Here is a 26,538-nt window from a genome sequence, read left to right on the forward strand (position 1 = left end):
CTATCATCGATTGAGTCAAATACAACACATAATAGAATGAATGAGAATCATTTTGACTGCCTGAAATACTAATTAATCACAGCACCAGGAAAATCTGCAAACAATTATTGTAAATATTTGAATGTATATTCTCATTAGGATACACAAAGTGTGATTATGACGTATAAAATTGATAAATGATCAATATGACAAATGAGTTTAGAAACAATAACAAAAGTATAATGAAGAACCAACTCAGGAAACTTTTCATCACATTGTTTCCTAAAAAAATGACACAGCATAAACAGACTTAGAAACGCCAACTGTAGCGAGCTAGAGGAAATCCTTAAAACAATTTGGCACATCCAGTCCACTTATAAACAAAACCTTCATTGTTTGTTGTTATTGAATTTTCCTGCAGATTAATATAATCCGGTGTGCACATGTGCATGGGTGGGAGCAAACGCCTTAGGAGTGTGTTTGTGTGTGCATGTGTTCCCATGTGCGGACGTAGCTTGTAACATAATGTTGTTGGGAAGCTGCCAGAGGAACAGTGAATGAGGAAGCCAGAGGTGCTAAATACTTCACTCTGCCTACACACCAGGTTGGAGCATCTGATTGAAATAGGCCTGTCGTCTTCTTGTCTCCTGATCTAGCTGCTCTTTCAGAGTCAGCACCTATTACAAACAAAGAAACAGAAACAAATGTGAAGGTAGCTAGACAAACTACAAATGCCCAGACAATGAACCTGTAGTACAAAAGAAAGACCTTTCCATCAAATTATCCACACTATAATACCTGTTCCTCCAGGCATTTGACCCTCTGGCGATGGGCCTTCTCTCTGGTCTCCAAGGCCCGCTCTGCTTGGAGCTGGCTGTCTCTCAGACGCTCCGTCTCCATGTCCAACTCCTGGTGATGGCGGGCTGTCACCTCCAGGAGGCGCTGTGCATGAAAATGCTCCAACTGGGCGATTTGGGCCTGAAGACAGTTCACATGAGTTTATAGAATTGAAAATAGAGTATAAGAAAAAAAAGATAGGTGTCATCAGAGGTTGAGCAGAAAGGGGACACAGAGTTCTTACCTGGGCAAGTTGGTTAAGTACAACACACATGTTACCCTTTATTGGACAGGTGTATACAACCAAACACAGTTTCTCTAAAATCAAACAGCAGCAGTTTCCCTTTGAGATTTATGACTGATATGCTATTGCTGTTCAAATGCAACTTGTCAGAGCAAGATTTCCATGCAAGCGAGCGCTACCTAATGCACCCACTGAAGCTGATAGTACCTTCAATAAAGTTAGAGGGTTCCAGATTAATACAAACATTTTAATATTCTTAAATATTACATGAGTTACAGTAACATTTGTATTTATCTCTAATGATGTCAATAGTCAGTCATCTGATTCTGCTAAATGTCTGTGAAGCTGTTTTTTAGCTTTCAGCATTTACTGCTGATGAATTTTTTTAACATCAATCAAACATTTCACATATCTTGTTAACTTATTGCTTGACTGGCGTAGTTTGACAGAGAGTAATTGATTGTTCTGTACTACTCATTAATACCAAAGTATTTCAGTAGTGACAGTAAGTAGAGGACTCATCGCTGGCCTCTCACCTGCACTGTCTGCTCTTCATCCTGCTTTTTCGCCAGCTCCTGTTCCAGGCTGCGGACTGTCTGTCCCAACTGCTCCTTCTCTCTGGCTGCCGACACTGCTTCCTCCTCCTCCCTCCTCAGCCTCTCCATCTCCACCTGACAACAACACAAGGGTGACATAATGTGAACGACTTTACCATCATTGTTCTGCACTCATGTGCCTTCCTGTAATGCGTGTAGCAGAAGCCAAGCTCAGAGCCTCTTGGTTCTCACAGTCCACCTACATGTTTCCATCACTTCAAGATCACTTTGTACAACATGTGACAAAGGAGAAGAATATGTGGAAAATGGATCAAATGATATTACGCTAATTATTTCAATTATCTCCTCCTGCATGGCTTAATGTAACTGCCCATTTATGTGCCCTAATGCTTCTGCAACTGCACATCTTCAGAATGTGGCAGCAAGGCTTCTGACCGACACTAAACACACATTACTTCAGTCCTGGCGTCTATATGGACATGGGCTTCCAGCAGTTTAAGAATTGACTTTAAGATGTTTTTAATTACATTTTAAAGCCCTTTGTGGTTTGGCTCCGTCGTATATTTCAGATCTTTTACCTCATATTCAGCAGCAAGACTTTTCAGCTCTCCTGACAAAATGTCCTGTTAAATGTTCTGGGATCCTGCCTTTACTGTTTGAGCTGTAACATTATGAAGCAGCTCGACATCGTCAGTATCAGTGCTATAGCTTGTTTGTATTTTTATAACTTCTTACTCTTGCTTATATATTGTTTTTTACAAAACATAACACAGCTTTTTTAATATGTCTCTTCTAACTCCCCCAACTTTAAGGAAGTGCCATACTAAACCACTGCAGCTTTTTTTAATGACGATTGTTTTTATTATGATTTATTGTATTTTATGGTAATCCATGTGTATTTTAACTGTGATTTAGACACATTCCAACAAGTTTAGTTGGACTAATCCTAAAAATTAGGGATTATGGAATAGTTAGATATTTTGGGAAATATGCTGACTGTGTCCCCGTTTCCAATGTTTTATGCTAAGCTAAGTTAACCGGCTGCTTGCTGTAGCTTCATATTTACCATACAGACAAAGAAAGAATAAACCTATTTTCCAGAAATATCAAACTCTTGGTACAAGTAGAGTGCAGCAGATAGGTGAGCTCACCCTCTCCAGTGTCTTTCTGAGTGCTGACTTGTCTTTAGCAAGGCGTGTCAGCACCCTCTCCATCTCCGCTCTCTCACTCTGTAGCTTTTGCAAAGAGCTCTGAAGATTGTTGACCTTGTCCTGGATTTCCTCCTTCTCTCGCTGCAGCTGCTGGGAGCTCCCCTGGGCCTGCAGTTCAGCTTCCTGCTGTTGCTTCAGGCTCTGGGAAACAGTCAGTCATGCGCACATCAAAATGGAGCCTCAACTTTTGCATCTTTATTTGCACTTGAACCTCAGTGTGACTCACCTCCTTCTGTGTCCTGCTATGCTTCTCCAGCTCAAAATATTTCAGCTCTAAGTCCTCTTGGGCTCTTTGAAGGTTCTGGATCTGCTCTGTTAGTCCGTGGTTCAGCCTCTTTCTCTCTGAAAGGGCATCTCGTGTTTTATCCAGACGTTCCTATGGGCACACACATGTTGACATACACTGTACAATGAGCCACTCAGTTTCATCAAAACACGATTTCGCCCTTAGACTGACCCTACAGCACTCCCCTTCTTTTATATGCTGTCTTTTTACAATCCTTGACATATTGTTGAACGTTGCAGGCAAGTGTTGGGATTTTACTCTTGTTTTTCACTGCAATGACCTGACAGTTTGTGGACAAATCAAGGGATTAATAACACTCATGTCATGTTTTTGTTTGCTCAGTATCTTTCAAGTGCAGTTTCAAACTATGACCGGAAAGCTCTCCTGAGAAGCTCTTGGAAAATTAACGAGCTTGCCTGAGCCTTTTATTGCTCAGTCTTTGAGGTCCTTCAGGAAAACCACAGCGGCAAATGTAAATAAAAAATGCTCAGTCTGTAGCTGAGAAGGTTACATAGCTGCACTGTAAATCAAAGCACGTCAATGGAAGCATGGCTATTCATTTTATTTTGAAGTTTCAATCAAACATCCTTTCGGTAAGAGAGGGGAAAAGCTTACAAATAAAACATACACAGTGAACATGATTTGTTTTATGTTACAGAAATGGACTGTACCTGCAGCAGCCTTCGGTCCTGCTCACTGGCAGTCAGAGCCCTCTGCAGCTGTGTGATCTGCTCCTGCAGAGCTCCACTGCTGGTCCTGTTGTCACTGAGGGTGTTGGACATATTGTGGATCTGTTCTCTCAGCTGGCTCTCATGCTGCTCAGATCGAGCCAGTGACGTGGCCAACCTCTCCTCGCTGACCCTCAGCGCTGCACCACGGTCCTCACTCTCACCCAGCTTCCTCCTCAGCTCCGTCAGTCTTTCCTGCAGCGCCCCTGCCTCTGCATCCAGCTCTGCTGCCCTGAGCTGGGCCCTCTGTAGCTCACCTTCAAGGGTGCGTTGGGAGAGCTCCAGACGGCTCACCCTGCTCTCTGCTGCTTGCAGAGACTCCTTTAGCTTCTGTTGTTCTACATTTGCACGAGATTCTAAGCCCTGCAGGAGCTCCGACTTGTCCTGTAGAGGAATTGGCACAGGAGTTTATTAGTTGTCATTTAAGATGCTGTACGCTGTTTTGGTTAATATCTATCTCTTTGCCTTTGACATACTTGTAGTGCCCTGGACTCAGCCTCCGCAGCTTGTAGACCAGTCCTCAACTGAGCTACCTCCTCCTCAAGGCTTTGTTTCTCCCTCTCTGTACGACGTACTACTTCTTCCTGCAGGGAAAGGGATGTATGCGCCTCGTGCAATCGCTTTGCCATCTCTCTTTTTCCTGTAACAATATGTAAAATATGCCGTATGTCCAAACATAATTAATAACTGATATTTACTGTGTTTGTAGGATCAACTTGTTTTCTTACCCTGCTCTGATTGCTTCAAGGACTTCTGTAGTTGTAAGAGCTGGGTGGCTGACTTATCCTGGCTGCCTTGAAGCTCTGTCACCTGCTGACTTAGAACAACTATCTGAGCCGCAGCTTCATCCTGAGGGAATAACACACGTGTATGAGATCAAAAGTGACAACATTTAGCTGAAATATAAACACAACAAATGTAATAAGGGAATTCAATTAAAGATTGTTAAACTGTTTAGGTGGTCTGAAAAGTAAGACCAACTCAAGGTCAACAATCCCACTCACAGAGTTTGAGGTTTGTGTCCTTGAGCCTTTCTTAAGTTATTAAGAAGTTCAAATATACCCTGTCTCTTTGTGTGTCCCTGAATTTCTGCTGGAATTCCTGCAGGGCTGTATGCACTGAGTCCATGTCCAGCTCTTCATCTTCACCACGGCACAGGGGCAGCACAGCTCCGTCTGTCTCACTGTCTACCCCTAACCAGAGAACACACTTATTAATGCATCTGCTTATAGCACCATCTTATTTTTAAGTGCATGCCCATACCTTTTACTTGCAGGTGGTTTCTCCAGGGAGAGGGAGACCGTCTACGGAACCCAGGTGTGCCTGAAAGCCTTGGATGGCTGGTGCCAACAGTGCGGCGCACAGCTGAATACATCCCCGCCAACTTGAGCTCCAGGTCCCTGTGTTTGGCATGGCTAAGGCCCAGCTGTTCTTCCAGGCCCTGGACCTTGCTTTCAGCAAAGCCAACCTGCACAGAGAGTTCCTTGACCTTGATCCCAGCGTCTTCTAGTGCTTCCTCTAGCTGGGCAGTAGTTTCTCTGTGCCTCTGGTCACACTGCTGCTGATAAGCCTCTCTTTCCTGCAGCAGCTCTCGGTTCTGATGCTCCGATGTCTCCAGCTCCACCACACGGCGCTCTAGACCTGAAACCTGCACAAACACACAGAACAGAGTCACAAGACAAGTCTTATTTTTGTCTACTAGTCATGCATGTATTTGTTACTGTGGATTATGTCATAAGTAGTATACAGATCATAACTAGGGTACTTTTAGATGATTTATAAACTTTAACAATTTGAAGACAAAAAAGACACAATTGTCTGCCAGCTGTTTACATTTAGCCGCTTACTTTTGTTTGCTGTTTTTATTGTACATGTTTAAAAATGTAAACGTGACCGGACAAGGAAAGCCAAGTTACTGTGTGGTAGGTTATATCAAGAAAGTTACGTTTAAAAGGATGCCACGTTTGCAGAAATATGGACAGCAGACTGAACATAGTTCTAACTCCAGCAGTGAAAACAGTGTTTAACACCACTACGGTGTCCTTCCTGAAGAAACATGCCCTGTTATCTAGTGACCAACACTTCACTGTGTAAATAATAGGGACGTGGCTTCTGTAAAGGTTAATGTTCTTTGAGCTGACAAGCTTGTCAAGTTCACTAATGGGGTTTCTGATCATAACAGGTTAAGGGGAACAAGAGTCATGACTGAGGCATACAATTAAACAACAATATACTTTGGAAATATATATTTTCAAATTTTATAGTAGAGCTTCTCACCCTTAGGGCTGAGATGCTTGATATGTAGAGAAGGTCACAGGATATTTCAAAGATTTAGTTTGAAAAAAGGTTCATTACCAGAATTAAAATATATCATAATAATGAGGAATGCATTTGGAGTTGCCACTTGGAAACAGAATACAAAAGTATGCCAAACATTCACTTGACTACATCATCTGCTGTGGTCCTGAGAATTTAGGGACCCAAAGAATGTGGTTATGGGGCAGAAGAGGTTAAAAAAACTATTTTATAGAATATAGAGCCTAATTTTTCCTGACCTTTTGCAAAGACTGTTAATCAAAACACACAATAACATTTGATTTTTTAAATTTAATTTCTGGTATTTTGCAATGACATTGAGTGTATTTAATAAATTGCTGTTATATATGAGGTATATTCACAAAATATTTCAAAGTAAAACCCATCACTGTTACAGTAATACAGTGTGTTAGGCTTCATGTTTTTAGTCTATGCATGAGTATGGCAGGTATTCTTCAAGTATTATGCAAAGGTGGAATGTTTGCTCTAGCATGTTGTTAACAGACTCATTCTACCTCACTGAGCGCTGCTTCCCTGCCAGCCTCGCACTCCAGCACTCTCTGCTTGAGAGTAAAAGCCTCGCGACGTGCCTCCTCCTCCTTCTGCTCCTCCTGACATACCCGGGCCTGCAGCTCTCGCAGCTCCTGTTTCTGGCCGCTGTTCTCGCCTTCAAGGACCTTTACCTGCTCATGTTAACATAGCACATAGTACTTGAAGGTAATCCTTTATTTAAAATAAATCAGATGGAAAGCAGTTACCTCAATAATCTTTCACCTGTCTGCGCAGCTCCTGCAGATCTCTGCGTGCCTGCAGGCGAGACTTCTCCAGCTCTCTCATACTGCTCCGTAGAGTGGTTGCCTCTTGGTGCATCGAGCTCCTACATTCCTCTGAGACAGACACTTTCTGCTCCCTCTCCTCCAAGGCTCGTCTCAAACTAGTCAAAAATGTTTTAACATACAGTTACCATCCATAAATATCCATTGCAGCAAACAAACTAGAAACACTACTGAAGCCATACCTGCTGTTGTCACTCTCTGCTCTCTTAATAAAAGCTCTTAGCTCCTGGTTAGAGGCTTGGATAGCCTCTTTTTCTCTGGTCTCATCACCCAGGAGCCTTCTCAGGTCCAGAGCTTCTTTCCGTTGCTTGTCCCGCTCCTGTGCACACTCCTGGAGCTCTCTGTGAGCTTCAATCAGCTCCCTTCGCCCTTTAATTAGCCCATCCTCTGCCTCCTGCAGATACCGACGAAGGCCCTCTAACTTCATATCCAGATCATGGAGAATAAAGGTATGATATGTCAATGAGGATAAATTAGGAGGTCTTACGGATAAACAGTAAACGTCTTATTAATGAGGTTAATAGATAAACTCCCATCTAGAAATACTAAGGCTTTTTTTCTTGTTGCTGGTTTCGTAATTGGTTGCCCATTTCAGAATGTATTTGGTTATTTCAAATGGATATACACTTAGTTTAATCTAAGAGTGACTTTAAAAAGAAATATAAGACTTAAACAGTTTCAAACATTAGTTTTCAATATAAATTCAATAACCCAACAAACACAAAAGCCTTTATATTTATCATCAAAATGCATTTTAAACCTGTATTTGGCTGTTATCTACAGTACAACAAAAGCTCAAATACATGTATGTAATCATCAAAATTGAATAGGAAAAATCCTCTAGCATACCGTAAGACTGATTTTGTATCAGATACTTCTTCATTGTTTGAAACTTCAACATCTCCTATTTGAAGTGCTATCTCAAGACACTATGACCTACAGTATATTCTGTTTTATGGCAATATGTTTTGTGTAGCGGGAGAAATAGGGAGGACGGAGCTTATCTGGGCATGGTTAAGAGCCAGTTGGGCCTGTAGCCAGGTGCTGTCTCTCGCAGTGTAAAGACTCCACAGAGCAACATGATAAACAGCAGCCCCCCCGGAGGTGGAGGCGGTGGAGGAGGGCGAGGGGAAGGGAGAGGGAGGATGAGGAGCAGGATGAGGAGGAGGAGTGTTATGTTCATTGGCCACACAAGATGGTTCTTTCTCATAAACTCTAATGTGAGAAAAAACAAGCCAATGCTGATCTGGCCAATTATCCTTTATTTTATCTGATTTTTGGAGGTGTAGCGGAGGAGAAGGGCAGTTAATATGAGGGCAGCAGTGTTGTGTTATGTGGATGGGAGAGGGGGACCTGGAGTCCCAGTGGAGCCAGCCTCTCGCTGCTGCAAGGGAGAAAATAAACACTCCCCCACTGGCTTATTTACACAAGGGGTTAACTCAAACTTTGATTTCATATTATGGTACCAGGGACCGTATCCTCCACCCTCTCGTTCTCCCTCTCTCCCCTTGTTTTCTTCCTCTTTAATGCTCACTAGCTTACTCTCACTCCTGCTTTGTCACTGTCTGACATGAGAATCCTGAGATGGGATTAGTGAAAATAATCAAACAAGGAAACGAGCAGGGGTGGAGGCCAAATATGACAGTGTCGCTGAAGCTTGACTTGATCTATGGTAGGGAGGGCTGTCCAAACCTCAAAACTCTTCTGCTCTGGCTCCACACAACCTCATTCACTATACTTTGACAAGACTAAGGAGACAGAGTGAAGACAAGATGATTCTCATTATTGCTTTTTCATTGAAACCAAAAAGTCCCACACAGATAAACAATCCCATTTCCCAGGGAAACCAGGCTTTTAAATCAAGGCATGGTGAGGCTCTGCAGTTACATCTTAATGAGGTGACTGTGAGCTTGTTATTTCACTAAAACGCCCAGCGACCCTGTGGCTGGAATCCTGACCTCAAGCAACCCCAAGAGATGAGATTTACAGCTCTCATTTGGCTCAGGGAGGTATGTCACTGGGCCAAAATTATAGTCTCTAATTGCGCTTTTATGTTTATGTTAAGGTCAATGGAACTAAATTTTCCTCCACTTGACAGGAAAAAGACACAGAAAGCAAGTGCTGAGAGGGAGGCTAAAGATTGGACACCACCTCTCCTTGTAGGATTTGGCCCTGCACACTCTGCACCTGATGGCACCCTGATGCTAGTAAAGCTCTGTGGCATCGGCCAATGTCAACAGCGGCCTATGGTAAATGGCTCTCCCTCACACTGGTTCTAATTGGTGCTAGAAGCAGATCCGTGAGCTCCCATCCTACGCCAAGCCAAACAAGCTTGTAATTTCCTATACATTTCTGTGATCCTACTGTACGAACCACCTCCGGTGACATCCACGCTATGTACTCTATGATTTGCCTGTGCATTTCGACATCCTAAAGTTCACTTAATATTGACTTAAGCTCTGTATGAGTCATTATTGGATCAGATATTGTCACACACTGGTGCCACTGAAGAGGCAACCATGATTTGTCTTTAAAAGAAAGTTCTCACCTCCTGTTGTGCATGTTCTCTCTGTTGGTTCAACTCTATGACCTGCTCAGTTAGACTCTTCTTGGCATCCCCATGAGAGTTCAAAGACTCCTCAAATTGAGTCCGCAAGTCTTGCAGCTCAGACTGAAGGATAGCCTTTGCATTCTGGAACATAAAGGTACCACAAATTAGCTGAGTTATATGTAAAGAACAAGTGATTCTGCCATATTTTACCTTATCCTGCTCCTGTTTGCTAAGTGCCTCTCTCTGCATGCACTCAAGCTCCATGCCTGCTGTGGCCAGGTCCTGCTGCAGGGCTGCTAGCTTCTCCGTGAGGGCAGCCTTCTCTGCCTCCTTCTGGGACAAAGCCTGGTCACAACAGACTGCGAGGTCAGGGCTCATTCATAATATATAGTTTATATATAAGTTTGGACATATTGTGCTCACATACACGTCCAATGAAGGACAAAGAATGGAACTAGCGTCTTGCGTGAGGATACTGGCAGGACATATGGCTTTTGATGATACACTGACAACAGTGAAGACACAACTTAGGATGCTGTGGTTATGAGACAATTCTCTAACCCTCAGCCTATCCTAAAATACTCTACATTTTATGGTTCATGAACCATCATAACAAACCTGTGAAGACCCTTGAAACCTGTGTCACACACCTGCTGCTTTTCACTCTCAGCCTGCAGGAGGCTTTGGTTGAAGTCCTGCTGCAGCCTGACCAGCTCCTCCTGCACCTGCTGCAGCTCCTTCTGACTGTGCACACGCTGTTGCTCACACTGTCTACGCAGCTGCTCCTCAGCCTGTTCCCGCTGAACTGTCAGTTCTGCATACTGTTGTTCCTGTTACCCACCAAAAACATACACACACACTCCTGATTAGTTAGTAGATAGCAAAAGCATCTGATTTCAATTTTGTCGAGCCAACATAACTATGCAAGTCTTACTGTACCTTTTGCCGGCGTTCAGCTTCATGCTGCTCTCTGTGAATTTGCTCTTTGTTATTCAGGGTCAGCAGGGCATTCCTCTCCACCTGAGCCAGCTTCTCCTCCAGATTACTCCGCTCTTGTGCAGCTTGGGCAAACTGATGTTCAGCATCCACACGTATCCGAGCAGCATCCCCTGGACAGATGTATCCAATCTCTATCAAAATCCTACTCAATTACTAGATGGAGACAATCGGGATCAGCAAAATTTTATTTACAGTTTTATTTATAGGGGATACTCATCCATGTCTTTATGCGGAACATGCTAGCTTAACATGACTTATCTGATCCATGTGTGTCTGTGCAGACTGGTGGGACCCTGGTCAGCTGAGAAAGCAGCCCCAGTGATCCCACAGCCCAGCTGTTGCAGAGCTCACAGCTGAAATATGGATCTCTAGTGGGCTGTTGGAAAGGCTTCATGGCCAGGGGGCTTGGCACGGAGGACAGTGGGGTCTCTGAGGGAGATGGCTACTCACGCGTCAAGGCCTCGTTAGCCAGGAGCAAGCTGCGCCTCTCCCCCTCCATCCTGGTGCACTCGGCCTCCAGAGACGAGACAAGCTCCTGGCTCTCAAACAGAGCGGTTTCCAGGGACTCCTTCTCTGCTCTGGAACACAGCGGGAAAGTGGTTTAGAGAAAAACACCTTTAAACCACTAGGTGTAGGTCATAAAATTCAATGATCCATCATGAGCATAGTTTCCAAATAAAATCATGTTACTTAAAGACTCTTGTTACATGTGACTTGCTGTGCTTTACATTGGCAGTTGGTCTGACTTACACACACACACACACACACACACACACACACTCACACACACACACACACACACACACACACACACACACACACACACACACACACACACACACACTGGGTTGTTTATGATGCTTTTCAGGTGATTTACTGACATTCATTCCTAACACTCTTATGCATAACCATAACTGTTACATGCCTTACCCCAACCCTGACCCTGACCTTAACCAATGAAAACAGAAACAATTTTACTGTAGCTTGTGCTGAATGCAACTGCAGAAAACAAACTGGGAAAACTAGTTTTAAATCTGAAATTGGTCCCGAACATTTTAGAGGTCAGACCACACAAACAAACAAACAAACAAACAAACAAACACAAACACACACACACACACACACACACACACACACACACACACACACACACAGACCTAAGCGAAACCAGCTCCTGCGTGAGACCACAGGCCTTTCGGTCAGCAGAGTTTAGTTTGACATCCAGAGCAGCCCTGGCCTTGGCCAGCTCCTCCCTGTCATGGGTAACTCTCTTTAGGGCTGTGGTCTGTGTCTCCAGCTCCTTCCTGCACGCACACAGCTCCTCTGACACAGTCTGCATCTGCCTGTTGACCTGGAGACCGACAAATACAAATGAAAAAAAAGTCATCAAGTAATTAATTTATACTTTTTGCTTCAAGCTGACACAATTAAGACTTTACAGTAAATTATTACATGCACTTCATATCTATAGTGTGATAACTGTGGAACACATTTTTCACGAGTAGGAGTACAGCAAAAGGAACATGGTCGGTATTGTGAAAACGAACCACCCAACCTCTACATTTTATGCAACCACATTTGCTGTACTCACATTGAACTCTACATACCCTTGTTGTTGCTGTTATGAAGCATAAATTACACAAACTTTAAGCAAGTCATGACAGTGTATAAGTACTGCAGGGCCATAACAAATGCCCCGCCTGAAGCAAAACAAAAATGATTAGTGGGGTTGTGATTTTTTTTCCAGTTACCACTTAAATCACTATGACACACCACAGGACCTATATCTAGCAAGGAAAATAATGAACATGTGCAGTTGATGCGATGAATTCAGCATTTATGCATTTATTAAACTCCAAAACGGATTATTGTATGAAAGTAGTGAGGAGAGCATTTGCCCTGGGATTTATCTTTTAGAAATTAATTGAATTCAGCAGGTCATTTAAAATGTATATTGCACTTGAATGCAAACATGATAAAGTTGCAAATGGCTTAAAACATCAGAGTAAAACATTACTTGAAGCATTGACAGTGTCATTTAAAAGAATATTTCAACATTTTGGGAAATACACATTTGCTTTCTTGCTGAGTGTTAGAAGATCAATACCACTCTAATGTCTGTACGCTAAATATGAAGCTGGAGTCAGCAGAGGATTAGCTTAGCTTAGCATTAAGACTGGAAGCAGGGAGAAACAGCTAGCCTGGCTTTGTTCAAAGGCAAATCAGCTTATCAGCATATCTAAATCTCATCCATTAACATGTTGTATCTTTGTTAACTTTACTCCGTACCAAAGTGTAAAAACATCAAGTTGTGATTTTAAAAGGGGTTATGTACAGGAACCATTCTTTGGCCTGGCCGGTGACTTCCTCAAGTCTCTGCTGGTTGCCTGGCAACCTCCCTGTGACAACAAGACTGCACTGGCCTATCCAATAAATAGTTCCAGCATGTAACCTCTCGTAAAACCACAACCTGTCACCTTTACATTACTGTTTGTGAACAGTTTAACAAAGTATGACGTGTGAATTAGTGAGCTTTACAGCTGCTGTTAGGTCTTTTATGCTAAGCTAAATTAACCGGCTACTGGCTTTATCTTCATATTTAGCATACGGATATGAGAGTGGTATCGACCTTTTCATGTAACACTCACTACCTACTCATTAATTGGTTATTGTTCAGGTTTGAATCAAACAATGCTAAAGTTCTATTCTGAAACAGAAAAAGAAAAGCTTACTGTGAACTGTATTTCCCTGGCCAGTTACTACCACACCATCACACAATGATTGAGTATATATATCTATAATGGGCCCCTGCAACTTTAATATTTCACTGCAACCAATTGTTTGAAAAGCAACAATCACTGCAATGTGATTTTGAACCTAACTAAAATGAAGCCACACTAAATAAATATTAGCACATGATGTCGTTCGGCCTCTCCTTAGGTAAATACTAACGTGGATGAAGAACACCAGTGTAATGGATTTGAGCAGGGCCCAATAAGGGGATGAAACATGAGCTTAATGCAATGGAGGCCACTCCAGGGCTTGTTTTATACACAGGTGATTTATTTTTACAGATAAGCTATTTCAAAATGTTTGGATGGAATTTGTCAAAGTGTTTAGGTTTGGTATTTTCTAGCCGAGATCAACGCGGCTATCCCAGTTTCATATTGAGAACAGATAACAAAACAAGAGAGGATTCTTTTCATTCTTTACGGGATGAAATACGGAGATCTGAATCTGCTGAGGGAAGAATGGGAATACTTTAGGTGTTAATTTATTGGGTCTTTTCACTAACCCCCCACTGGATATTATATGTCTATCTATTTATCTTTTCTAGTTCACATTTGTTCATGAAGATCCCTTGCTTGTTATGTCCCAAGTTACTCATAAAACACAGTGAGGCTCAAACTGCTCTCCATCTCCCGTTTGAAAGAAAGAAAAAATAGCAGATGTGTCCAGTACTTCCAATACATTTTAATGTGACAACAAGCTCCATGAACCTGCTGAAATAACATCCACATAGTTCTCCCAGGTGGTGGGAGTTGGGAGGATGGAGGCTGAAGTGTGTGAATGGCCGGGGGTCTCTGACCTGGGAGTGCTGCTCCAGGGCCTGAGCATTCTCTGCCTGCAGCAGGCTCAGCTCTGTTTCTAGCCTCTGGCAGAGATCCTGCAAGTGGCTGTGGGAGCTCTCCAGGGCTTGTTTCTCAGCGAGCAGATTCATCATCTCTTGTTGCATCCGTGCTGTCTCCTCTCTGGCTGCGGCCCGCTCCATTTCAGCTTCCCGTCTACGTTTACCAAGCTCTGTCTTCTCACCTTCTGTCTGGAAGGGAAACTCAAATATTCACTTCTGTTCTGTTGAACTCTGCCTTCAATCAAAGTTACAGGGCAAGTGCACAGCTACTGACCTGCAGCAGAATACGATTAAGTTCCACCTTGTCTTTGGCTAAACCTTCGCTCAGGGCAGCCATTTTGGCCAGAGAATCTTTTAGGGCAGCCTCCTGATTCTGCAGTTTGGTGAGGACTAACTCATGTGAAGCACTCTGCGACTCCATCTGTGGAGTGAATCATACATATTAGAAAGATTTATACCCTCAGGGAGAATCTAGTAATACAGATCATGCTACCTGTTACAGAACAAAGCAGTCTACCTTGCTGAGAGCCAGAGCGAGGCTGGCCTTATCTTCCTCCAACACCTCCTTCTGCAGAGTGATTTGACTCAGAGCCTCCTTCACTGTCACAAGCTCCCTACGCAGATCTGAGTGCTTTCCTTCAAGTTCCTCCAGACTCCTCTCACTGAAACACATAATTTAATACATACATGACTCTATCACATTGTTTGTTTGTCTTACACACACACGCAGATTATTTATATTGTAACAAAATCCCTTAACAGCAATCCATCTCCACTTTAAAAGAAGGAGAAATGTTGGTGCCAAATGCCAGAACTCTGAGGGAGTTACTTTTTTGTTGTATCGCATGTCCTGCTCCAATTCTCAGCTAATCATATTTTTTTTAAGCAAAAGAAACCCTCAAGAAGGGAAAAAACGGTTTCCTCTTGCATGAGTGCAGTAATGCAATGTAAATCATTTACATTTTCATCCAAATGTCATCTGGGTGCATTGCCGGCCGGAGAATGACATGTGTTACTGATCTCAACTGTAAACAAGCGGAGCTTGAAAACAATCACGGGTGACGGGATGTGTGTTGTGTAACGGTCATTCTCCCTTGCTCGTGCTGTACCCTCTTTGGGCCTCCGTGCGCTGGCGTGTCAGCTGTATCTCCAGATCCTCCCTCTGCTGTCTCAGGAGGTCCCGCTGTCTCTGGATCTCCAGTGATGAACCTCGCAGTACCTCCAGCTCGGCATGCTGGGAGTCTGCCTCCTGCTGCAGACCTGACAGCAGCTTCTCCAGGCTGCCCTTCTCACTGTGGTACACGGTGGAGAGAAAGGCAGAGGAAAAGAAATAGAGAGAGAGTATGTTAAAGGTCAGTTGTTGCACAATGATCATCATCATTTTTATAATACTTGCAAATACTTCTAAAATACTATATCAACAAAGCACATGGCAACATAATAAACACTTCTTGTATAATGTTGAATAAATATTGTTTTTGGTCAGGTTTCAACACATTTAAACATGTTCTGATAATGATGGTGAAGCTTTACTTAATTAAACATTAAACCAAACTATAATAATTGTCATCATCATTAAAACATTTGTATTTTTCCAAGAACAACATTTGAGCCTAATGGCACTTTCACAAATAACAAAACAAACTAGAACATATGAAACACAATACACAGCTGTGCAACTAAGCAACTACTTTTTTATCTACCGTCTTCATCAAGCCTCACCACAGTGGAGATAAAGGATAATAAGTGCATGATCAGGGTGTACCTGGAGATAAGCTCCAGTGAGCAGCGATATCTGTTGCTGTCTCTGAGGCTTTCCTCCAGAGCTGTTTTAGTCTCCTGACTTTCCCTCCTTACTTCCTGGATCTTCTGCTCTAGCTCTCTCCTCTCAGTGTCCCTCTCCTGCAGGTGATCACGCAGTGTCTCCACTTGCTCCAGGGCAGCATCCAGACGCCCACGCAGGTCCTGTGGTTAGTGCATGGGTGCATTGATTGTGGTGTGTAGGTAAAGAAAGTAGTTACATATTATCTCCTACATACAAAACAGTGGTTCCCCACATTTTCTGGCTTCTGATCTCTTAAAATGAAGCTAATATACAGTATATCTACTCATTAACAGTTATGACCTTTGTGTGTAAATGAGCAGTTCAACCACAGAATTATTTGTCTTTCTTGGATTGTCTCATTTAGGCCTGAAGGTGAAAGAATATAGTATTTCACCTGAAAGGACCAAACATTTAATTAAAGTCTGAAAAAAGCACACAAAAAAAAACTATATATAATCATTTTGTGACCTCTCAGATTTCTTTTGAGTTCCCACCCTCAGGTTGGAAGCGACCTTTCTAAAACCTCTACATTGAAGAAAGTTTTGTTGGACCTGTGTTTGTTTCTGGTGCTTGGAGCAAACACTCTGCACAGCCATCAGGGTAGTGTTCCTCAGACGAGAGTGTCCGTGAAGAGGGGAGGAGGATGCACTGTCAGAGCCACTACTGCCATCACCCTCACCACCAACCATCTGTAGAATGGAAAAAACAGCAATCTTCTTGTATGCTAACCTAATGCATGATCTAGCTCAGTGTGTTGTTTTGTTCTGACCTGGTAAACATGATACAACATCTTTTGGTGGGCCTGGATCTCAGTGTGTAGGACCTCCATCTCTGCTTTATCCTCTGTTCTCCTCGTCTCCTGAGCAGGAAACCATTAAGGTCAGATAAGCTGCACACATAGAGCGAGCCTGACATTCCCCAGACTGCAGCCCTCTAGACAAGGAAGTTGTGGAGTTTATCAAACTTAGGGTCCAGACTACAGCCATTTTAACCACCTTAACCACCCTTCTATCTACCACCTCCCAGGCATGATTATAAAGGTCCCACCATCCTGTCCAGACTGATCTGCATGGCCTTGAGGCTGGAATCCTTCTCACTGTTCTGGCTGCGGAGGTGCTTCACTGTGTCAGTCAGCTCCAGGATTCTGTATAGATCAATATGCATGGAAATAGACCACAAAATCACTCTCACACACACACACACACACACACACACACACACACACACACACACACACACACACACACACACACACACACACACACACACACACACACGGTTCCCTGAGACACCGAAGATATAAGACTGACATGCACTCCTCCTCTACTAGACCATCAACACTATCATATTCTCTGCATAGAATAATGGGATTAACAATGACTTCTGATGAGATCAAAAGCCAGCTAAGATTCAGAATACAAAGGCACTGACATCCCTGCAGTCGTCTGACTGAAGTGCAAAAGTAGTAGCAAACAGTAGTCACTGAAAATAGCTTGTTGTGCAGGATTTTAATGATCAAAGCCTATGTCAAATTCTGTGCACTGTAGATGACCTCACTCCAAGAATTTATATTTCAGTTTATGATGCTTTCTTCTTCTCGACAGTCCTGGTCAGCTAGACCAACCCAGAGACTGTAGACAAAAAGCGGTGTAGGGCTTGCAGTCCTAGGTTTAGGGGCTTACTTAAAATGTTCTTAATCAAACAATTACTTTCATTAATAATTATTAATTCCCTAATTCATGGTGATAAATGTGCAGACTTTTGAGAGATAAGTTAAAGGATGAGTTGCCTTAAGGAAGTGAAACCAACATCCAGCAGCCCTTAAACGAAATGCAGCTTTATCTCATGCCATTTTGGTTGCCACTTTCAAAAGACAGGAAGGAAAGTCTTTATGATAAACAGACCTAGAGACTTTGAAAATGACCTTACCTGGAGTTAAGGTCGACTTTCTCTGCATCCCAGCGACCCTGAAGCTGCATGGCCTCTTTCAGTTTGTCCTTCAGCTGCCTCTCCAGGGCTGACATATCCACACCACTAGAGGTGCTCTCCTGTGTTACTCTGGCCTCTAAGTTCATGCAGGCAACATTCAGCTGCCGGCTGGCAGCGACACACTCCCCACGCATATCAGACAATGTCCTGTTGAACAGAATAATGTCTATCAAGATTTACAGAATGTATCATAACATATGAAAGATCCAAAAGGGTAAGGAAACATGACATGCTGTTTTTGTTCATACAGTTGTGAGCCATCAGTCTAGCTAAAATCGGTCTGTTTGTATTTGAAAAGGTTGAATGTCTGTAATGGTTAAGCTCTAGGATCAGCGCTCACTTTGAAGTGTCTTCAGTTTAAATGACAGTACTATGTACAGCTGTCTATGAGCTGAGCAATCATTATTAAAGCAAATTACTCTTCAGTAGTGCTCACAGTTCAACATGATAGAAACCATGTCTTATAGGGCTCAAGCTTTGTCTGATGGATGATTTCAACAGTGAGGCTAGACACCTTAAGCCATCTGTCCCCCCAGTGAGGAAACAATGAGCAGGGGGCCTGGCGACCCTGTTGACCTGTTCCACTTTGATCCTTGGCTGAGAGAGATGGATTGTGGTTGCAGTCGTGAGTGTGAGACACGAGAGAGGTGGGGGTTCTTGTGGAATTATGAGTCGCTGGAGGGATTCTGGCAGTGCGCCACACTCACCTGTCAGTGAAAGTCCTGAGCTGGGTGAAAGTATTCCGCAGGGAAGCAGCCTGGCGCCACAGTGTTCTGACACGAGCCTGTTCACGACACAGCCGGGAGGCGCACGTCTGCAGAGAGAAGCGGACAACAAGGGGACTAGAGACTGGAGAGTGGGTGGTAAGGGTTGCTTATAGCAAATGATGGCACCCATCATTTTATTGTGATCCCAAACAGATGCAATACTGGAACTGCTGGACTCACACTGGCACACATACAAATAATTGGATTTCCCTGAATCAACAGATGTAGCCCATTTACAGCACGGACGCCAGATTGTTTGCACAAAATGTTCCTCCCCCTCAGCAGTTGGAATGTTTTCACAGGAAACAACAACTCAAAAATCATAGCAATGAAATGAACAGGGAATGAGAATGAATTGAGAAAACTGGCTATGAATGGAATTCCTACCCTATGTGAACTCGACAGGAGTTTATTTGCACAATCTCTGTGCAGAAAGGAATAAACTTGAGTTGTCACTGTGACTTTTCTGACTCAAGCACTTGTGATTCTTTTCACCTCTTGCTCTCTGCGCAGACGGGTATCACACAAGTCAACGTCCTCGCGAGCCTTCCACAAGCTCTCCGTTAGCCCCTGGTTGACAGTGCCTGCCTGATCCAGTTGTTCCCGCAGCATAGAGTTGACTTGGCTGAGGCTGGCACACCTGGAAATAGGAAGCGTTATGACACTGAGAGACTATTTGGCATTTTTCCCCCAAACAACTGTCATGACACCCTCCTTTAACCCCTCCACAGTACCCAAACTCAGTCATTCATATAACCAGCATATAACTCTTACATCTGTAGCCATTAGATCTACCCTTGCCAACCACACTTACAGGGTAAACATGTGAGACAGTTTTATAAAGTCTGTGTCAACTTAGATTTAATTTTAACCAGATTGGCTGGTCATTTACAAAAATGTTTACATCATTCTCACACTAAACACACACCCTGTTACAGTAAAGCATGCCATATTGTTATGTTTGGTTATCTGTCTGAGAGGAAGCCAAGCCCATGTTTGCATGTACAGTATGGGATGACATTGTGTTTAAAGGGAACTGATACGCAGTAATCCTAATAATAAGCAAAAACATAGCAGTGGTTGTAGACTTAATCTCTACATTGCACTTACATTACAAAGTGCTTAAGTGGGTAGAGCTTGGTAACGCTGCAGTGAGTGATATTTTAGGTAGTAAAAATGATCAGGTCTCTGCCATGAGCATTTCAAATAAAGTTCCATAACTATATAAATCATAGGGCATTAAAACCTGGCTTCAGCTGCAGAGGTTGGCCCACACTTAATGTGAAGCATCATTAAAATGCTTTGGAGAAGAGAGCCAACATAGTCCCACTAATTTTCTCTGACAAATTGGATACTGTGATTATCTGCCAAGGCCAGGTTCTGCCTTCTCCCTGCAGCAGGGGCAGGGGAAAACAGCAGGAGAGCTCAAGGAATAGCTGGGAATATCTCTGGTCCACACATTTCTCAGAAGTATTTCGGCTTAATTTCTGCTTCTCAACAAGAAACAAAGAAACAAAAAAGCAAAACAGCTTTATCCATGAATTTATTGCTCAAAGTCTGCATCCAATAAGCAACTCCCTGCTGCTGTAGATGATGTCTGGATTCCAAACTTTGTGCACTTTTTTAAAAACTCCCAAATATGTATTACTTGTAAGAATACAGAAGCTGACATGTTTCTCTATTGGCTGGATAACCTGAACCTGGCTACCTGCACTGCATGGTATCTATCACTCACCTCTTCTGCTCCTCCTCCAGCTGAGCAGACTTATTCTGGATAGCCATGTTGAGATCCTGCTCTGTCCGCTGCTGACGCTGGGCTGAGTCCAGGTGGGTCTGCAGCTGAACACACACACACACACACACACACACCACTATTACTGGCATCTTGATAACATTTCAGTATGGTAGCAGTAGTTACCTTGTGTTTATAAAGCAACATAATTATAGTGGAAATCTGCTAATACCAATTATCTGTGAAGGCCACTGAGGCAAGAATAATATTTGCTTGAATTTAATACTTTTAAATAAAAGCACAAATATTATTCCCAACATAAAAAGTCTATGTTTTACTTTTCAGTTATGTATGATTCATAAACAATTGGATTCAAACCAATGAGCACAAAGGATAGAATTTATTCTATGTTTCCTATATATATATATATATATATATATATATATATATATATATATATATATATAACTAGAATTATTTAGCTAACTTATATAACTAAAATATTTGCTTCCATTGAACAAACATGAGTTTAACATTTAACATTGTTTTGAATATTTTTGTAAATATTGATACATATTGACATTGTGATAATGCTGACTGGCCTCTAGAGGACCCTAGCAGGCCCTTTACACTTTGGACTTGAATATTTATATCTAAGCAATTCTGATTCAGTCTAGACGTACCAACAATCTCATCTTCTCAGACTCTGAGGTCTTCTCTAGCACCTGCTCTTCTAGCTCCCCACACCTTTTCTTGTACTGAAGAACCTTGTATAAAACAAACATAAGGTGCACAGTTGAGCCAAAGTAACTTTTATTTTTTTATTTTTAAAAATGCGTGACTTGTGTGGTCTTTTTCTAGTCACCTTGGTCTGCAGCTTCTGAACAAGTTGGGCTTGTCTCTGCTGGGCCTCCTGGTATGCCCGCAGTTTTTGCCTGTATGCTCTCTCCTTGATGTGCAATTGCAGGGATCCTGGTGATACACTGTCCTGGTCCAGCATCAGCATCTGATCAAGCTGGATGGAGTGGTAACAAATGAGCATTTAGCAAGTATGACAAAGTGACAGGATATTGCACATTACAATACATAATATACACACACTCTGCACTGAGTTATATGTTTATTAGATACATTTGTATAATCTAATGCAATCCTGTCTCCTAGAAAATTACTTTCCCATACAACTAAACTGCATTCTCAATTACTAGTCTCGAAGGAAAAGCATGTTGTGAAACGGTCGCTGTTTTAAACACGTGGTTAACGTTGTGAATTTAAACAAAACTACACAATTCTGTTTAGAAAAAGATGATGGTTTGGGTTAAAAAAAGGTATGCATGTTATGAAATTTAAGCTACATACAAAAGTTAAGTACGTTATGTAGGTTAAGTATGTTATGTAAACAGGTCAAAGTTTGCTTTTTGGCTTTGGTTTCACACAGGACACGAACAGCGGCCTCCTGGGTGAAAATCCTTTGATTGTTTGACCCACCAATCCACACTGACCTTCTATCTACGCTGACTATGATTAGAAACATATTTTATTAATCCGGGACAAAACATGTTTCCCTTGAAATATAATTAATGCAGTTTCATTGTATAGGAACGTAATTTGTATGCGATCCATTGCAACAACCCCGAAATAAATCTTAACAAAGCTTATTCTGCTTCATGGAGGTGTGGTATTGTCATTTTTGTGGCTGTTGTGGTGTTTTTGTACTGGGCTACATTATACTGAACTGTATGTAGTTAATGTCCATTGCACCATTCCACTTTTGAGCAAGATTGAAATGTATGCATCAATGTATGGTGCAAATGTCTTTATTTATGTAAAGGGCATTTTAATAGTTTTTTTTTTTTTGGGGGGGGGTTTGCACTGGCCAGTTTTAATTATAGGGGGGGGTTGATACCCTCCCATCCCCCCTGTAAATTATGTCTATGAGAGATACACAGTATTAATTCAGCATGTGAGTTCCACAAATATGATTTTTTAGGCGTTTTATTGCCTTTATGATAGCTTGAGAATGACAGGACAGAATGGAGAGGGGATGACACGGAGCTAAGGACCACAGATTGGATTCAAACCTGGGCCGCTGCCAAGGACTACATGGGGCGCACAATCTACCAGGTGAGCTAGAGGTCAGCGCAACGGTGACTGGTTTTAAAGATAGAGGGAGGGATTACAGTATTAATGTCAGTTTATGGAATGTCCAAGTACAGTATGTTTGTATATTGGTGTTTATGCTTGATTGCTGTATCTGTCAACTGCATCTAAAAACAAAGATATACAAAATTAGATTAGAATTAGATTAAAATAGAATCTCATATCTGAAATCCAAATGTCCTGTAACCTCTCACCCTCACACAACCTAAACTCCTCCTGCATCACCCACTCTCTATCCTGGTGCCAGACACCCTGTCCCCACTAATACAAACCACATGGCCCTAGAGCACTACAACACACTGCGTGCCTCCAGCTGCCCTTGCCGACTTCTCATTTAAAAAGAGAGGAAGAGAGTGAGAGCGAGGGGAGCCCCCTCCCCTGCAACACACTCCAAACCACCATCCAAGCCCTTCAAATCAACCCTTCGAACCCACTCCCTCCCACCTCTCTTCTGTACCTCATCTCTTCTCTGGGTGCTTAATCTCTCCAGCAGGCTCTAAGAGAGCCAAGACAATAGTCTCACTGTTCGACACTGAACCCAGCCACTTTGCCACCATTATTAACACATTTTCAAATGCCCTTTTCAGAATTTTATACTACAAACTACACTAACGGCCATCATGCACTTGGTTCTGTGCTTTTGGTGTCTTACTTCGAGGACCCAGAGAGCACAAAAGCTTCTTTTACTGCCCGCTGTTGAAGTGACAGCTTTAGGGACTGAGAAGGGAGGAACAACATGGGCGGAGTGTTTGAAACTCACAGAACGGCAGCAGCTGTGTTTAAAGGGACTCCTGGAAACAGCTGTGTGTGAAGCTGTAGTGATTATGCATCTTTTCAAGTATTTTGGCTCAACTATAGCAATAACGCTGACTTACTAACAAGCATGGACTAAATACATCTTAAATACATGGCCATAGCACACATGGTTTATTACAGTAAAGCAAATGAGCACAATCTACATTTTGGGCCTTATAGAGGGGGTCTTTTGCTGTTACAGCTTTTGGGAACAAATGAGACCATACTGTACTACACCAATGTAACTAATGAAAAACTAAATTAAACTTACACTCATAGGGAGAAAGTCATAAATACAACAGACAAAGTTAATTATAAGATTGCCCAGAGTGAGCTTAATTAACAGCATGGCCCAAATTAACCCATTTGGGTGCACTGGTGCAACAATGATCAATATTACCTCTCTGTTAAAATGAACCATGGGAGTACAATATAAACGTTACTAATGATAGTGTTTAAATAGTTTAGGTAATAATGCAGAATTCAGTTGAAGGCCCTTGTCATTTCAGCTGATATTGTACCACAGTTTTGTTTGTATTGCGTATACGCAAAAGGCCGTACATGTGCACACATGAGCACCTGGGCGGCGCGATACATAGTCTTGCCACCCGTTTCATGCTACTTCAGTGATCAACAGTTACTGGCAGTAACATACAGAGAGGCGTAGCAATGCACCAACAAAGGCAATGTAGAAGACTGCTAGCTAGTTAACAAGGATGTAAACAATCCAAGATTTGAAAAAAACAATTTCATCAGGAAGGAAATAGATTCAACATATGTGTTAAGGCCTCAAGGATACACCTAAAATGTGTTTTGGTGTGTAACACCGAATGTAAACATAACTAAGTTTATTTAAAAGAAAACTTGACCTTTGGAGTTTTCCTTCAATGCCTATAATTGTGTATATCCCCAAACAAATTTTTAAGTAATCAAACTACCACAAATGATACACTGTACACACAGTAAAACTTGGTCCTATAGCTGCAAACTGCAAACTATTAGTAAGGGCAATGTCATATCACAACCTCTAGTCTGGAACAGAGCTTTCATTTTTTACAATTCTTCTCACTTTGAACTTGACTTTTTGTTTTTTTCTAATTAACTGATTAACTTGGTGTAGTCTCTCTAAAATTAAAGACATCATCAAAACATATATAACAGGGACATACCAACCTCCCTAGAGCTGGAAGGTCATGCAAATTACACAAATATTGTAGATTTGTTTCTACTGTATAAGGGACATACATTATCCTGTATGTATTTGCCCATATACGTGTAGTTCAGTTCCATCAACTGTCACTGCTGTAGACTACGACCTCCCTAAGTTGCAGTGCACTCAGTAACCAGGTGTTCCTGGCAACTCCTAAAGGTCCCCACCCTGCCCTGTTGAGGTAGGTTGTTTGTACTTTTTCATACATAGCTCAGCTGCAGTGTGTGGGCTTCTTGCCAGCACCTCACCCCTACTCCACACACTACAGAGGGGACGCTTTTTTATTGTTTCTCCCCAGTCAGCTGTAAAGCAAGAGGCCGGAGGCTGCTCTGGATTAGCCATGCTCCGTGCAGGAAGCTCCCAATAGGGTGCCATAACAGTCTGTTGTGGAGACCCCCACCTTCACTGAACTCCCCTACATCACTATCTACTCCCTTGCTCTGCTTGCATCATTTAATCTCATCACCCTCATCTCCAAGTTAGTTTGAACTCATTGTTCTTCACAACACACCCATCCATTGGTGACTGTAAAAAGGCACATAAGAGAGAGGAGTTATCCCAGTCCTCCATCTGCCCTAAGTCAGAGGGCTTACAGCGCTTACTAGGGGCCCAGAACTGTGCTCACTGAAAACCATTGCTATTTACGATCTGTATCAGAGTACAATCACTCTCTAGCAGCCTCCGTGGCCCCCCTAAAGTGGGCTGAGCCCAATCCCAAAGTTGCACGACTCTTTGAGGTCATCTACTGCCATTTTTGCAATAATGTTCAAGATGCAATTTATAGAAAAACAACCTATTTTTTCATTTCCAAGTATCTGTGTCTTGAGCCGTGCTTATGTTTCCAAAGTAAACGATTTTTCAGCCTCTTAAAATGTGCTTTGAATTAGCTTTTTATATTTCTTGATATGTATGATTTGTGCCACTCCTTGTATTGTCTCTTTTGATAAATATTTCAAACAACATCAAGGGATAATCTTGCTTTGATTCATCTGCCAACAAGCAACAAGAGAATCATTTTCAAGGCCCTTGTGAAGGCTTTGGTGTTTGGGCCAAGACTTGCTGCCTTGCTCATGTGGTAGATCAAAATCCAATCTATTTCAGTAACCAAGTTATGATTACAATATTCTCTCGCTGACCTAATGTGACAACATTTGGAAATCTGATAACTCACCAGTTTATCTCATGCTTCAACTGTTTTTTAAACATTATGGAATCAATAGGGGCAATTCTCTCCTCTCTTACAACACTGGCATATAACACTGGCATTGTGGATCAATGCCTGTTTATCTATAGAGAGATACATTTCCAGGCGTATCCAGCAACTACTCCACATCCTTGGTTCTCACCCAGGGCAAAATCTGGCCATGAGTGCAGAGTCCAGCCAGCATGTGAAGGGTTACAGCTGCAATTGTTTTCCCTGGCTTGGCCTGGGCCCAGAGGCTTAATAAAGGGAATTAATGGAGTGCACTATCTGTCAGATTCCTAAACACAGCTGGAGCGGATGTCCATCGCCCCCAAGCTGCCCAAAAAACGTACTATCCTACTTCAACAACATACCCGTTCCCCCTTCCCCTCACATTACCCCCTGAGTGCTGACTCTGTGAAAGAGCCCCAGCTGATTGTGAAAGCTGTTTATGTATCATCACTGATGGTAATTACACAATGTAGGATAACAAACAGAGAGAATGGAAGCGAGGAGGGGAGCTGCTGTGAGTATGTTACCATGGAGTGAACCTTTTGGCTATGGGGACAGCTGATGTGATGGCATACAGAGATACAAGTAATGTGTAAATAAGGCCAAACTAATAATACACGCTGTGTACTCACAGGCATGTGTTTGGCCTTGCAGCACTTAACACAATGGCGCTGGCAAGGACAATGCTGT

The 26,538-nt window shown here is 42.5% G+C and overlaps 1 protein-coding gene across 5 annotated transcripts in view; it reads right to left on the bottom strand.

The window, feature by feature from the left end:
- The window catches only part of sned1 (sushi, nidogen and EGF-like domains 1), a 59,294-nt gene that overhangs the window by 27,364 nt on the left and 5,392 nt on the right, over positions 1-26,538 (bottom strand). For all 5 annotated transcript variants that reach the window (XR_004898807.1, XM_031311517.2, XM_036007290.1 and 2 more), the window contains exons 4-36: positions 21,354-21,503; positions 21,172-21,255; positions 20,492-20,595; positions 19,252-19,396; positions 18,697-18,803; positions 17,930-18,136; positions 17,048-17,144; positions 16,770-16,859; positions 16,552-16,689; positions 15,941-16,140; positions 15,285-15,467; positions 14,693-14,837; positions 14,450-14,596; positions 14,134-14,364; positions 11,702-11,895; positions 10,995-11,122; positions 10,485-10,654; positions 10,196-10,375; positions 9,756-9,890; positions 9,543-9,686; positions 7,177-7,415; positions 6,933-7,092; positions 6,674-6,841; positions 5,106-5,490; positions 4,905-5,035; positions 4,571-4,691; positions 4,319-4,482; positions 3,786-4,226; positions 3,055-3,204; positions 2,769-2,969; positions 1,597-1,731; positions 778-957; positions 581-656 (exon numbers count right to left, since the gene is read on the bottom strand). Coding sequence is in view for 4 of the 5 variants with exons in the window: in XM_031311517.2 (XP_031167377.2) it covers positions 581-656; positions 778-957; positions 1,597-1,731; positions 2,769-2,969; positions 3,055-3,204; positions 3,786-4,226; positions 4,319-4,482; positions 4,571-4,691; positions 4,905-5,035; positions 5,106-5,490; positions 6,674-6,841; positions 6,933-7,092; positions 7,177-7,415; positions 9,543-9,686; positions 9,756-9,890; positions 10,196-10,375; positions 10,485-10,654; positions 10,995-11,122; positions 11,702-11,895; positions 14,134-14,364; positions 14,450-14,596; positions 14,693-14,837; positions 15,285-15,467; positions 15,941-16,140; positions 16,552-16,689; positions 16,770-16,859; positions 17,048-17,144; positions 17,930-18,136; positions 18,697-18,803; positions 19,252-19,396; positions 20,492-20,595; positions 21,172-21,255; positions 21,354-21,503 (5,530 nt within the window). In the remaining variant the exon portion in view is untranslated. The remainder of the gene's footprint in view (positions 1-580; positions 657-777; positions 958-1,596; positions 1,732-2,768; positions 2,970-3,054; positions 3,205-3,785; positions 4,227-4,318; positions 4,483-4,570; positions 4,692-4,904; positions 5,036-5,105; positions 5,491-6,673; positions 6,842-6,932; positions 7,093-7,176; positions 7,416-9,542; positions 9,687-9,755; positions 9,891-10,195; positions 10,376-10,484; positions 10,655-10,994; positions 11,123-11,701; positions 11,896-14,133; positions 14,365-14,449; positions 14,597-14,692; positions 14,838-15,284; positions 15,468-15,940; positions 16,141-16,551; positions 16,690-16,769; positions 16,860-17,047; positions 17,145-17,929; positions 18,137-18,696; positions 18,804-19,251; positions 19,397-20,491; positions 20,596-21,171; positions 21,256-21,353; positions 21,504-26,538) is intronic.

Source organism: Sander lucioperca, chromosome 11 (assembly GCF_008315115.2).
Source record: "Sander lucioperca isolate FBNREF2018 chromosome 11, SLUC_FBN_1.2, whole genome shotgun sequence".
Lineage (NCBI taxonomy): Eukaryota > Metazoa > Chordata > Actinopteri > Perciformes > Percidae > Sander > Sander lucioperca.